General features: G+C 45.0%; 2 protein-coding genes across 3 annotated transcripts in view; one reads left to right on the top strand and one right to left on the bottom strand.

The window, feature by feature from the left end:
- Positions 1-5,507, bottom strand: part of LOC115119259 (MICAL-like protein 1) — a 34,234-nt gene extending 28,727 nt beyond the window's left edge. Inside the window, 1 exon segment of the mRNA XM_065016278.1 lies at positions 4,519-5,507. Within this exon segment, the coding sequence (XP_064872350.1) occupies positions 4,519-4,673 (155 nt within the window). The 5' untranslated portion in view covers positions 4,674-5,507.
- Positions 5,508-6,291: 784 nt separating this feature from the next.
- Positions 6,292-14,288, top strand: LOC115119262 (ADP-ribosylation factor-binding protein GGA1-like). Of its 2 annotated transcripts, none has more exons than XM_029648029.2 (17): positions 6,292-6,402; positions 6,938-7,022; positions 7,147-7,222; positions 7,347-7,445; positions 7,821-7,944; positions 8,800-8,897; positions 9,084-9,164; positions 9,522-9,659; positions 9,736-9,817; positions 10,182-10,292; positions 10,517-10,657; positions 10,816-10,880; positions 10,955-11,148; positions 11,247-11,470; positions 11,661-11,830; positions 12,037-12,147; positions 12,371-14,288. In XM_029648029.2, exons 1-17 carry the CDS (start codon positions 6,360-6,362, stop codon positions 12,479-12,481), a joined length of 1,953 nt encoding a protein of 650 aa, XP_029503889.1. In that variant the 5' UTR covers positions 6,292-6,359; the 3' UTR covers positions 12,482-14,288. The 2 variants fall into 2 exon arrangements, with proteins under 2 accessions (XP_029503889.1, XP_029503890.1); XM_029648030.2 differs by lacking the exon at positions 6,292-6,402 and adding an exon at positions 6,410-6,471.
- The last annotated feature ends 66 nt before the right edge of the window (positions 14,289-14,354 follow it).

The following is a 14,354-nucleotide window of genomic DNA, read 5'->3' as shown; positions in this document are numbered from 1 at the left end:
TATGGGTGAACCCCACTGTGATGAAAGGACAGCAGGTTGGCTCAACACAGCAGTAATGAGTAGGTGGCTGGTTGACTGGGCCTGGAGCAGGGAACTAAACCTCATGTTCCCACCAGTTAACATCCTGCTGTAAAATTGGGTCTGTGTCTCAAATGGAACTATGTAGAGCACTACTTTTGACCAGAGCTCTATGGGCCCTGATCAAAAGTCGTGCACTATGTAGGGAATAGGGTGGGATTTGTGACGCACCCTAGAACCTTTGAGAGTTGCTTTTGTACGCAAAGTCTCTGCTCTGTTAAATAAGAGAAATATAAAAAACACCAACCTGTTGGTTATCAGTCTGGATACAGGAAACCTCACTAGCACAGCCAGCCCACAGAATAGTATGAGACTGCCTATAGCATAGCCAGCCCACAGACTGGTATGAGACTGCCTATAGCATAGCCAGCCCACAGACTAGTATGAGACTGCCTATAGCACAGCCAGCCCACAGACTAGTATGAGACTGCCTATAGCACAGCCAGCCCACAGACTAGTATGAGACTGCCTATAGCACAGCCAGCCCACAGACTAGTATGAGACTGCCTATAGCACAGCCAGCCCACAGACTGGTATGAGACTGCCTATAGCACAGCCAGCCAATAAACTAGTATTAGATTGCCTATAGCACAGCCAGCCCACAGACTGGTATGAGGCAGCCCATAGCACAAAGTGAGCTCTGTTCTCCCCCTAATCTGACTCCCATGGCCCCAAATGCACTTAGCCTAGCCGTCCTGACCTAGCGCTACGTCACACACACTGCCACTCTGCTGTAGGCCTACGGGTGCTAAAGTGCTAATGCTACAGCCCAGTCTGCTATTACTCAAAGTTGTGCAAAGTGCAGCAACTGCCACTGCCAAATCCTCCTTGAGTAACACTGGAGTCTCTGGAGTGGTGCCCCTCAGTGCTTCAACAGTTGACAGCCTGACAGGCCAGAACAGAGCAATGCTTCGACAGACCAGAACAGAGCAATGCTTCGACAGACCAGAACAGAGCAATGCTTCGACAGACCAGATCAGAGCAATGCTTCGACAGACCAGATCAGAGCAATGCTTCGACAGACCAGAACAGAGCAATGCTTCGACAGACCAGAACAGAGCAATGCTTCGACAGACCAGATCAGAGCAATGCTTCGACAGACCAGAACAGAGCAATGCTTCGACAGACCAGAACAGAGCAATGCTTCGACAGACCAGAACAGAGCAATGCTTCGACAGACCAGATCAGAGCAATGCTTCGACAGACCAGAACAGAGCAATGCTTCGACAGACCAGATCAGAGCAATGCTTCGACAGACCAGATCAGAGCAATGCTTCCCCTGTACTCATTTAGCAGCAGCTAAACTGTTGTGGCCACAACAACAAAAATATAGAAAATAATTGACCTATCACATTTTTTTATAGAATATAATCTTTGAGAACAAGAAATCAATCAAAGCTAAACAGTCAGGGAGAAACAAAAATCCTACTAACAATAGATGGGGGTATTTTTGGCATGGCTGGATCAGTGATGGGGCACACAGGGTTAGGGTACATGGGGCCCTGATTGATTTTGTTAGAATGTTTGGGCATAAGAACACAGAATCAGCCATGGCAAAATGTGTATAATTGAAGGAAATTCATTTTCACACTGCAAAATGTTCTCTCGGCTCCATGGAAAAATGTATAGAATTGCAAGAAATTTACTGGAAAAACAGCACATTTTTCACTCTGCCAACAGTTCCAGACCGACTTAACCCACTCCTTCTGCAAGCATTGCACATTTTTGGGGGGAGAAACACTGCAGACCATAACATGGAAGCACTGAGAACCTAATCCAACAAGTATTGCTGCCCTGCTCACAAGCTGATTTTCGATGAGGGGCCTGCCATCGCCACCGGTGTGTCAACCATCCTCACCATTAAGTCCTGTACTGTGTGTGAGTCTGCTTTAAGCTACATGGTCTGCTTTAAGCTACATGCTCTGGTGGTTAACAACAAAACACAGCATGTAGTCAAATGTCCTCAGCATATTTGGTGGTGACGTTGCTGCGTGGACAGTATAAAGAGAAAAGAGGAGACACGTTGAACCGTCTGGGTGGGTGAGCTGCACGGTGTGGGAGAAAACTAACCTCAACCCGTCAGAAAGGTTCAACTGAGAAACACAGAGGTAGAGAACACCGTGTCAGGGTGGAAACGGGAAGTGAAGTACACAAAAGGGGAAAAGAGAGACAATACGGAGGCCACTAGCGTCATGTGCAGGGGAGAATGACAGACCAAACAAAACACGTCTGACACGAGGAGACCGTCGTCTGGCACCGAAATCACATGAAACTGAGGTCAGTAGTGACGGAATAATAACTGATATGGGCCAATCTGTCTGAACCCATCGATGGATCTACTGAATAAGGCTTATTGTTGGTACTGAGGAAATAATACCAGTTGCAGCTACCCAACCTTGGTCAGGCTTATAGCTTCTGTTTAATCACCTTGCTTATTCACCCTGAACCAAGAGCCACTTCAGTCAGAGAGAACTGGACCCGGTCTGATCCTGAATGACATTACTAGGTTTCAGTCAGAGAGAACTGGACCAGGTCTGATCCTGAATGACATTACTAGGTTTCTGTCAGATAAGCCATTTGTATAGTACAGTGGCGTGCTGAACGCTGTCAGTGATAAGACCTGGAGTAGCATCACTGTGCAGTACTGTACACCGGCTGGATAGAGTAGCATGAGAGCTAAATGCAGGTTGGCAGGAGGAGGCCCCTTGCTGCAGATTACCCTGACGGTCTGTCTGTCTGGATCAGACTGAAGACAGTCACAGAGAGGCCAGGCCACTGCAGCGCTGCTGGTTGGCTGATGAGGCTGCCTGGCCAAATAGCTCTGAGCTCAGGAGACCGAGGTAGAGCTGGATCTTCAGCCTTTGACCCATAGAGAAAGATGTATTGTAACATATCTGGTGTCATTTGCACTCACTCACTCCCTTTCTACTGTATGTAGTAGTTGAATGCTCAGGTCACGCTTTGTGATCTCATGTCCTGTCACACACACAAGCCAGGATAGGTGCAGTGGTTTTCACACACTTTGAAGGACATGGACACAGAACATGTGACATCTGCTGTACACAGCAAAGTTACAGAACGAGGTGCATGGTTGTACCTGAATCATCTGTACTGTATTGAATGGGAGGCATCATCGTGTGCTCACTCCTACTCTCAGCCAAGGCAGTTCTATTTACCATCTTCCTCCTCCTTGCAGCCCATCATCGTTTGCTCACTCCTACTCTCAGCCAAGGCAGTTCTATTTACCATCTTCCTCCTCCTTGCAGCCCATCATCGTTTGCTCACTCCTACTCTCAGCCAAGGCAGTTCTATTTACCATCTTCCTCCTCCTTGCAACTCATCATCGTTTGCTCACTCCTACTCTCAGCCAAGGCAGTTCTATTTACCATCTTCCTCCTCCTTGCAGCCCATCATCACAATCATTTTAATGCAGTTAGTTTGTGGCCTAACTGTGCCCTTGTTCTGCGACTGCAGTGTGTGCGAGTCCCACACAGGAAAAGGGGTGTGTTGTTACAGACAGGGCCAGACCCGTCAACCCACATTAGATACCGTACAGCACACTTGGCTTACCCTTGGTTTCCCCCTTTCTAACGCTGCTTAGAAACATCTCTGCAATGACGCCTGGATTACAAGTCAAGCCTAGGTTTGCTGGCTGTAATAGCTCACCACAACGTAGTTGGTAGAACACTGATTGTTGTGGCGAAAGGCATTGTAGGTTAGCAAAACATATCTTTGTGCACACAAACACTGGTGCCAAAATGATAAACAGCAACACAAGCTAGAGGGCACACCCTCCCTATATTTAGTTTCATGTTGAAGTGACATGATCTTGATTGAGTTCAAAGGGTTTCCATTCCACAGTTCTGTGAAGGTGAGGACAAACTTAGTTCCTTGGCTACATCATTCTGAAGGTGGTCTGGCTCTGGCTGAGAGCACTAACTTGCCACCCCATGATATTATTATATTATTATTAGTTACAGGCTAGATTTTTTTTTTTAAATTGAACTAGGCAAGAACTAGATCAGTTAATTTGGCCTAGAGTTTGACCAGGAACACAGAGTGTACTTGAGTGTCCTGATAGGATTAGATTACAGTGAAATCAGCAGTCACGCATTGTATCGAAGTATCGAAGTTCAGCACCCAGATAGTTCTGTTGTTAACAGTTGTTACATTGTAACAGCACGTTGCAACATTGTACTTAGTGATCCTATTTTGGAGCAAATTGTTCAATTCTTGATGAGTTCGTGAGCTCCATTGTTATTTTAGAATTCTTGTCAATATTGACATTTTGCCCTGATGTAAATAAACCCACTCTTTGTTGCTGGCGTGTTATGTTTCTAAATATTTATTGTTTCAGAGACAAGATCATCTTGTTTAGTTAGGCCTGGGAAGAAGTGGAGAACGTTTTTCAAAGTTTATTGAAACTAACTAAATACTTACATCAAATCCGGTCTATATCGGTGGATTATGGCACAAAATGCCAAGCCATCCCGGAAAGAAGATGACATGTTCTTGATGTCTACATCGTTGTAACTCTCGCATTGTATCCGACACCATTCTTGAAGTGCTTTTAAAGACCCCATGTTCGGAAACATTCAAATTTTATTCCTTTCGATATAGGTCTCATCCCACGTGTAGCGGGATGAGAAATCAGCTTTTGTAGGATTCTAGAAGCTGTCCTCCTGCTTTTCGAATTTTGGAGGACAACACCCGAAATGACTCATTCGGAATTCCATTGACTGGTCGAGGATAGTAGAGTCACGTTTGGTAGCGAGCAGGCTAACTTTGCGATGTCAATGAAACATTGGTTTCCACAACTCCGCCAGCAAATGTGATCAAAGTTTCGATCTGCACGTTTTCCCAACACGCACAATCAATAACCACCATATGAAAAGAATCCTACATACAATGGGTTTGACAGCTTGCCACAGAAACGTTGTCAGTGGCTAGCTAGCTACCTGGATTAGCTAGCTTCGGTCCAAATTTAGACGAACATCTCAACCCTGCTTCAGACTGATGCAGTTAGCCTTTTAGCGAGTTAGCTAGCTGAAGCTAACTAGCCATGTTTTCACTTGGAAAAACACATTCATTGACCCGAAACGTGTCAATAAAATAATATGAAACACGTCCCTTATTCGCGTGAACTCAGTTACAATCCTTATGTTGAAGCATTCATCCAAAACTTTAAATGGGAAACGTCGTTGCTTGTTATTTGGTGCAGTCCCATCTGTGTCGTTATACCGGTCAGACTCCAGAACAAGGCGCTTTTTCTCTCTCTTCTTGACGCCAAAACAGAAGATACATTTATCAAAAGTAACAGTTGTGTTTGGATGGCGATGATGGTTAATTAAATGTATCATGGAAAATTAATTGTAATCTGGACAGCCGACCATTCTGCCAAGCCTTGCTTCGGCTGCCTGCTGTTGAAATGAAACGAATTCAACAACGTTTACTCCTATGAGTCCGCTAGAGGGAGCAGTTAAATATTTTTTGGGGGCTACTTTTCTGGCCACTATAATTACAGGACACACACTCAGTCTGTTGTTGACAGCGACACAAACTCAGAAATTGACAACTTTTATGGAATATGTTGTTGGTCTCTCCTCCTCTCTGTGGAGTTGAATAGACGTATAAGTGAAACTCTAACTGCATATTGCAGTTTATGTTTCCAGTTTCTGTGCTATTAGGAGCAGGTTAGTGCACAGGCTTGTCATCAATGGTTGAGGGTTGAGAACACACTTTGTGGAGACAGAGAAGGATCAGGTATATCAGTCATTTAAAAAAAAAACATAAATATACCATGGGCAACTGCCAGAAGGCTTTAGCAATGTATCTGTCTTTCTCCTGATGGAGCCTTTGCATGTGACGACGAAACATAGAACTTTGTGCCTTTTCGTGGTATCTGTGTAGACAAGTGACATAAACATCCTGGAATATCAATCATGGAAGATGAGATGATCGTACATGACAGAGTTGTGGTGTCTGTGTATTTGGATGAGAGCAGCAGGTCTTGGGCTGACATGTGGCAGTATGACTTGACATTGTTTTATTTTATATTAACAAATATCAACAAACAAAAGAGGAAAGTATGACTTGACATGGAGGCTTTTGGTGCAAGATGATTTCGGTCATAAAATGCATCATCACGCACCTCAGTGTTTATCCTTGACAACCGTGTAGTAGAGGGACTACCAAGAATGGCTTGATATGATGACGCCCACGTCGTTGCATGAGACTGGCAAAGTAACGCGATAGCTGCCAGTTAATCGGAATCCCCGAAAATGGCGGCGCCGCCAGAGGAGGAGAGCTTGGAGTCTCGCGTCAGTGAGTCATACGATGCTTTTACTGCTATAACGACTCAATACGTGACCAATTTACTTTCAGAAAACTGAGGTAGAGAATGCCCTGTAGTTGTAGTGTTATGAGTATAATTGTTGTATGTGCAGTGGACGAACATCACATTGATGATGATGCTTTATCCAAAGTGCTAGCTAGTGTGCTATAACGTAGCGCTACTAAGGTCGGAACAAAAACAGACCTCACCCCTGTATTGTTTACGCAGAATAATGCATTGACAAGCACGAATATCGTTTATTTGAGATGTTCTTAATACGCAATTTGTTACAAATACAACAAAGTCCGACTTTGAAACTGGTGAATCAGACTGGCTAAGCTAAATATCCACAGTATCCAGTGGCTAAGTGGCAATGGGCAAATAAATTGGGGAGGAGTCATTCTGCTGACGTTTGCAGCAAGTAAACACGAAAACTGTCTTTGTGCATTTGGTTCTAGGGTAGCGAGAAACCCTTGAAAATGTTGATAAGCCCCAGGTTCTGGAATTTGCTTTTATTCTCCCCAGACAAAGCCACCAACCCTCTGAACAAGGAGGCGGACTGGGACAGTATCCAGGGCTTCTGTGAACAGCTCAACAATGAGCCTGAAGGGTAAGAAGGACCAACATGTGAAGAGCTGGTCATAGGCTTGCTTTGTCAGTTAGTACCTCAACATGTTAAACATATGGCAAACCATACAGGTACTCTTATTTGATGTCCCCTCCCTCCCCCCTAGTCCTCAACTGGCTACCAGACTTTTGGCCCATAAGATCCAGTCACCCCAAGAATGGGAGGCCATGCAAGCACTAATGGTGAGTATACCGTTATCAGGGTAATGTATTGGTTGACATGCTCACTGACATCGCCATTAGCCAGAATATGCTAATTGTAAGTGATCCCACCACCAGCAGTATCATAACATATATGTGTCCCTAGGTTCTAGAGATGTGCATGAAGAACTGTGGGAAGAGGTTCCACAATGAAGTGGGCAAATTCCGCTTCCTCAACGAGCTCATCAAGGTGGTCTCACCCAAGGTACTGTCTCGAGGGCTATTTCTTTAGGGTTCCATTTGAATTAAATCACTTTTTGACTGCACCTGTTTTGATCTGAATGAAACATTCCATACATATTTTCCCATGGTAGAAGTGGGGTATGCAAAATTGGTCAATTTTGAGCACCTGAATGTTTTGTCATATCTGTCCAATAAGTCACCTTCTGATCTTCTACCTTCTACCATGGGCAAATATGTATGGAATGTTTTGGTCAAATCTAAAAGGGTGCGGACAACAATTGATTGAAATCAAATGGAACAACCCTTTATGTAACTCGACCCCTTTTTTTATAAACAAACAAAACACAGTTTTCCATTCTGTCTGTTTTGATGTTCCTAAATCTCGTCTCCTGTGCAGTACCTGGGTACTCGGGCCCCAGAGCCAGTGAAGAAGAAGGTTCTGGAGGTGATGTTCAGTTGGACGGTGGGTCTGCCTGACGAGCCCAAGATAGCAGACGCCTACCAGATGCTGAAGAAACAAGGTGAGCTTTAATAGTGATGACACACCTAGAAAGAATAGGAGTCAAATAAAACGTTCTCTCTGTGATGATCCTTTTTCTATCAACTCTCATTGTTTTCACTATGATGGAACTTCAGGATGAGGAATATGGCTAAATCATATCATTTATTACAGTACTGTAACTTTATGATCATTTCAGGAGTTAACTAAAAAATACAATGAGTGATCTGTATGTTCCCCTAATGTGTGCTCCTGATATAAATGGTATTTTGTCCATTTTTTTTCTACCTTTATTTAACTAGGCAAGTCAGTTAAGAACAAATTCTTATTTTCAATGACGGCCTAGGAACAGTGGGTTAACTGCCTGTTCAGGGGCAGAACGACAGATTTGTACCTTGTCAGCTCGAACCTGCAACCTTTCGGTTACTAGTCCAACGCTCTAACCACTAGGCTACCCTGCCGCCCCATGTCAATCTCACTTCTTCTTTTTATAGTTTATGCACCAACATAAGACAATCATATTGAAACTCCTGAGTCTGCATCCAGAATGATAATTTTTTTCACTTAGTCCGTCTAAGTGAGAGAGAGAAACTGTTTGTTTAGTATGACTGTTTGTTTAGTATGATGGAAGATAACTTGAGCACTATGTAATTAAGTGTTTTGCTCCAGGGAGTGACAGCCAACAATATTTCTTAGCCTGGCCCTAAATCCGTTGGTTGCGCTGCTTGTGTTGACAATAACCTCATGGGGAAAACAATGTTATTACCAACATGCCGGAAACCTACGGTATATACATGATGTACTATACACTGTAGGGCGTGCCGGTGACAGGCTGTTTATTCATGTGACATGGATGGGGTTCCCTGCTCTCTTCCAGGCATTGTGAAGCAGGACCCGGTACTTCCTGATGAGCCCCTCCCACCCCCTCCGCCCAGAACTAAGAGCGTCATATTTGAGGATGAAGAGAAGTCCAAGGTAAAGATGACGATGAAGCAGCCCCTTGAGTTTTGTCAATAGAGATGACATTAGCGGACATTTTGAATTGATGTCTTTCCATTCTTCCACTGTAATTTTCATGTATTCCCTAATGGCCTGCTCTCCCTCTTTTACCTCTCTCCTGTTTCCACTCTTTTCCTTCCTCTTCCCTCCCTTCCTTTGTAGATGCTGTCTCGGCTTTTGAATAGCACTCACCCTGAAGATCTAAGAGCAGCAAACAAACTCATTAAGGAAATGGTGCAGGAGGTGTGTCCTACTCTTTTTACTCCTGTCTGTGTGATTGTGTGTTTGTTTGGGTGGGAGTCAATCAATGCATATAGGCCTATTGCATTCACAACGCAGTCGATTTATTACTCGTACACTAAGTAAACAGCGAGCACTTCATATTGTCAAAGCTCTTCTAATGATTTTTATGGATTCAATTCTGAACTCCCTCACGATTGTGATCTACTATCCCTACAACTGCTCTCATAATTGTACTGTATATGCCTGCAATAAAACAACCTATGCAGACTTCAGAGCGCTCCAGATTTTATTTTATGGGATAATGTTTTTATTTTATTGCAGTGTTCTGAGTGTGTGTGTTCTGTTACGGTCCTCCAGGACCAGAAGCGAATGGAGAAGGTGTCAAAGCGTGTGAACGCCATCCAGGAGGTGAAGGAGAGTGTGGGCCTGCTGACCCAGCTACTGGGAGACTATAGCAAGGAGAGCAGCTCCCAGAGCAATCAGGAACTCATCAAGGTTAGCACAGAGCAACACCACTAGGGGTGTGTTTGTGTGTGTGCAATGGGCTATTTCTAAATGTTTGTGTTTGCAGGACCTATACCAGAGCTGTGAAAAGATGAGGCCTACTTTGTTCCGATTGGCTAGCGACACAGAGGACGACGATGAGGCCTTGGGTGAGAATCTTATGTTTCCATATAGTGTGATAGAAAAGTTTGGTCATACGCACATTCTTAAAAACATAGGTGCTGGGCTAATAAAGAATACTGGTATAGAACAAGAAGGCCCGCACACTGTCAGGACCCGGCGAAGATCCGTTTCGGATCGAAACGTTGTCAATAAAGCAGTGAATTGGGAGCCTTAACAGTGTGCAGGCCTTTGTTCTATACATATAGTGTGATCAATACAAGAGGTATGATTCAAAATGGCTGAAGATTGATGCATCCTCTGTACGGTTGTTAGACAGTACTATATGGTTATGTAGTGTTCTGTATCGACGCATTGCACAGCTCACCTCTGTGTACGTCTCTGTTACGCCAGCTGACATCCTGCAGGCCAACGACAGCCTGACTCAGGTCATCAACCTGTACAGACAGCTGGTGAAGGGAGAAGAGGTGAACGGAGACAGCACAGCCATGCCCATACTACCAGGTGAGAGAGAGGGTCACGACCTGAACTTGCTGGCGTCTCAGAGGGGCAGACACACTGTTCTACACACTCCCATCATGTTCACACATGCACAGACTGAACCTCAGGACATCCAGCATAATCAACCAGGTTGTTTCCCTGTTCACTTTCACAGATGTGTTCAATGTGTTTCGTTCAGTAGTTTCAAAACATTTGATCACAAAGACTGACGTTTGATCTCTCCACAGGAAGTAGCACAGCCCTCCTAGACCTGACAGGGTTAGACACATCGCCCACTGGACTTCCCTCCTACCCAGACACCCTCTCACTACAGACCCCGTCACAAGAACTGGGTATCAGCCTGCTAGATGATGAGCTCATGTCACTAGGTAAGCAGCAGTTCTGAATGTCGTTTCGCTAGCTTGTTTACTCTTATTAAATTGCCCAATTATTTTCCAACTTGCCATGACTCGTCCAACTGTGGTTATGCATCGTGTTCTCTCTCGGTTCGTGTCGACAGCCTCTTTCTATTGTTGTTTTCACTCAGGACTCAATGACGTAACGCCCAACTCTACCCACACTCCTCAGTCGGGAGACTGGAACTCCTTTCAGGTGAGAGAGTTGTCAGAGAGTTGACTCATGCGCACACACACAAAATGTCCCTAACACAGTGTTTTTCTGCGTAGTGTTCTGACAGTGTAGAGCCAGTCGTCCCAGCGGTGCCTACTGCAACAGTGTTGCTACCGGCCGTGACCCCTATCCCCCAGGCTCCATCAGGGGGGGCCCCCGCTGCTTCCCCTAAAGCCCTGGATGAGTTAGACCTGCTGGGCAAGACCCTGCTGCATCAGTCCCTACCCCCGGGGACGCAGCACGTCAATTGGTAAACACTGCAAGCCAGAGAGGCAGCTGCTAATCTGTAACGTAAACACTTGTTTTCTCTTAAAAAAGCTGACCCCTTGCTCTCTCTCCCCCTCACAGGGATAAACTGCAGCCCCAGTCCAGACCCACCCTGCGAGACCTCCAGACCAAGTCCAGTACCAACACTACTAGCACCTCCACCCCCAGTCCTGTCCTGGCCTTCCCTTCTGAGCAGCCTGGGTCTCTCCTAGACTCCCTGCCCAGCCTCGGGCCTCCTACCCCAGCCCCCCAGAACGACATCTCCTTAGCTAACGTGACTGTGCCCTTGGAATCAATCAAGCCCAGTAAGCCAATTGTCTGATCAATCTGTATTACTGTATGGTTGTTTTGAACGTTAGCAAGAAAAATACCAAACCAGACTCCAAATAATAACTATAACTAATACCCACCCAGCCATTACCTGTGTTGCAACATGTCTCCAGACATGGTGATGGCTGGGCATGAACTAACCCTAAGCCTCTGTCTGTCCTCTAGGCAGCTTGTTACCAGTGACTGTATTTGACAAGCACAGTTTGCGGGTGCTGTTCCACTTTGCCCGTGACTCTCCTCCCTCTCGGCCTGACGTGCTGGTAGTGATCATCTCCATGTTGTCCTCCGCCCCCATACCAGTCACCAACATCCGTTTCCAGTCTGCAGTACCCAAGGTTGGTCCTGTCTCTTCTCTGTCATCTCTCACTAACCCCCCCCCCCCCTCTCTAATTTGCCTTGGTGATCCATCTTCTACCTCTACCATTTGTTTGTCCCTAATTTCCACTCTGTCTGATTAGATGGTTGTGTTCTGCGGTAACCTATGTGCGCTGAGTTGTGACTGTAGTTTGAGTGTAATGTGTTTCCTCCTGTCTGTTTCTAGGTGATGAAGGTGAAGCTACAGCCTCCTTCAGGAACTGAGCTTCCAGCCTTCAACCCCATCTTACCCCCAGCTGCCATCACACAGGTCCTACTGCTGGCCAATCCTCACAAGGTACTACACACACAGACTCCTCCCGCCTTCTTTCCAAGGTGTTTAACCTATGCTCATTTTTTTAAACTGCCCAGTCAGCATCTCATTTGTAACTGTGAAAAGCCCTGAGGTGACAAACTGTCACCGTGGCAACAAAACAGAACTTAAACATGTGCAAGCAGAAAGCATGTTGATTTGTCCCCTTTCCTGTTGTAGCCTAACATGGTTCTGTTCTTTCTTTCAGGAGATGGTCCGGTTGCGATACAAGCTCACATTTGACCTGGGAGAAGAATCACACGACGAATCCGGCGATATAGAACAGTTCCCCCCTCCAGATACCTGGGGGAACCTTTAGTGGGACTGATCAACTTCCTGTCACCTGATCCGCTGCTTCCCTTAGGTGTAGGTCGAAGGTCCCCCCAAGCACTGGTCCAGGGAACGATGGCGTTTTTACATTGTGATGGTTACGGGAAATCTGGTCTTAGACCTGTTATTTGGGATCGGTTTCTCCCTTAAGGGTCACACCAAATGTGTGCTGTTGACATCTGACTACCGACTTTTTCACGTAATTCTACATGTAAAATCGGGTTGCACTCAGTTTTCAAATGACCTCCGGTTCTCTGTTCAGAGGTGCTAAGTACACTCGGCAGGTAAACGCTATTGGTGTGTCCGAGCCCTTATGTCTTCCCATTTGTTATGGATTGAATATCGGCAGGGAAAGTGGATCCTAGATAAGTTATTTGTGGGCAGTTTCTCCCTTAAGCCTTCCCATGTGTCCCATCCATGATCCACCACCCCATGTTGTCATCTTTCATACTCCATTTAGTGTTTTTCTTCATTCCATTGACTGTACTACAATCAGCCCTTAGTCTCCAATGCGTTACTGTATAATAACCACCTCACGTGATCTGTCCAAAACAAATCATTGCTGTGAGAAGTCGAAGCCTTTTAAACTGAATGTGTGTGGAACTGTTTTCTCTCAGGCTACGCCTGATAGCATTATTCTGCACAAAATATGACACTCAAATAGTGTAGTCCCAAAGTATTGTATTATTTGTACGGTGTGAGACCAGTTGGGTCTGTGACTGTTATATAAGTTGGGCAGTAGGTGTCTGAAGCTGTAACAAATGTATATCCTGTCCAATCTTCTGTGAAGGAATATCCAATCTGTGACACTATTATGCATTCTATTGAAATCACATGATCATATTGTTTTATGTTTTGATTTTGTTTTGATCTAAACAGCAGTTTGTTGCCCCCCCCCCCCCGTTTAAAGTGAATTCATTCCACTACACGATGCATGTACTTCCTGTTAGTTTGGTTTTGCACATGAATATGATTCCCTCATTTGCTGTCCTCTGTTCCACCTTCAGCTGTTGACGTTGACCCAAAGGGAGAGGCGTTAGTTCAGTACTGAGTTGTCAGTGCTGACACCGTTTAAATCTGCCGTATGTGCCTAAAGCTGAGACTTTGTTCTTTATGTATCTGGGTATTTATTTAGTTTTTACCTTCCATGTACATACGAATGCTAATTTGGTTGTCAATTTTTTTTCCCCGTTTCGGATTTGGACTACTGATTTTCTTACGAAATTTGGTTATGCTTCCTTTGGTGTGAGATGTGAAACGAAATATGCTCATTGATGATGCGTCCGTTCAATCATATCTGCTCCAGTCAAGTAGTACCACACCCGATTCAACCAATAAAATGATTTATAGAAGACTAAGATTAGTTGATCAGGTACCATGTTAGTGCTTGGCTAGAAGTAAAGCCAGCAGCCCCACCTGTCTATTGCAGATACAGTGGCCCAACCATGCAACAGTGGCCCAACCATGCAGCAGCTGCATCTCACGTCATTCTGCAGCTCCCCTCCACATTCCACCTCCCTGCCTTTATTCCCTAGCCTGCGTCCCAGATCTGTTTGTGCTGTCTTGTGAACTAAATGACTGTAGGAGCTGGTAAAACAGCCCAAACAGATCTGGGACTCAGGCTACCTATTCCCTGCTCTGACTTTGTAAATAATAATGGTTCTGCAATTATGTACATTTGCCAAAAAAAGTAATATTAAAGAGAGCAAATAAATATTGACGGGGGAATGGTGAGAATGTAGTGCAAATATGTATTTAAGGGAAATAAAGTTCTTTTTCTCGGGGGTTTAAACTGACTTTTGTCTATTGGTGGTTGTCAATGAATGTTCACTCATGCTTACCTATCCTGTACTCCGTACAAC

The sequence above is a fragment of the Oncorhynchus nerka genome, unplaced genomic scaffold, assembly GCF_034236695.1.
Source record: "Oncorhynchus nerka isolate Pitt River unplaced genomic scaffold, Oner_Uvic_2.0 unplaced_scaffold_1065, whole genome shotgun sequence".
Classification (NCBI taxonomy): Eukaryota; Metazoa; Chordata; class Actinopteri; order Salmoniformes; family Salmonidae; genus Oncorhynchus; species Oncorhynchus nerka.
The sequence above is the reverse complement of the archived record's forward strand: the minus strand, read 5'-3'. Positions and strand labels throughout refer to the sequence as shown.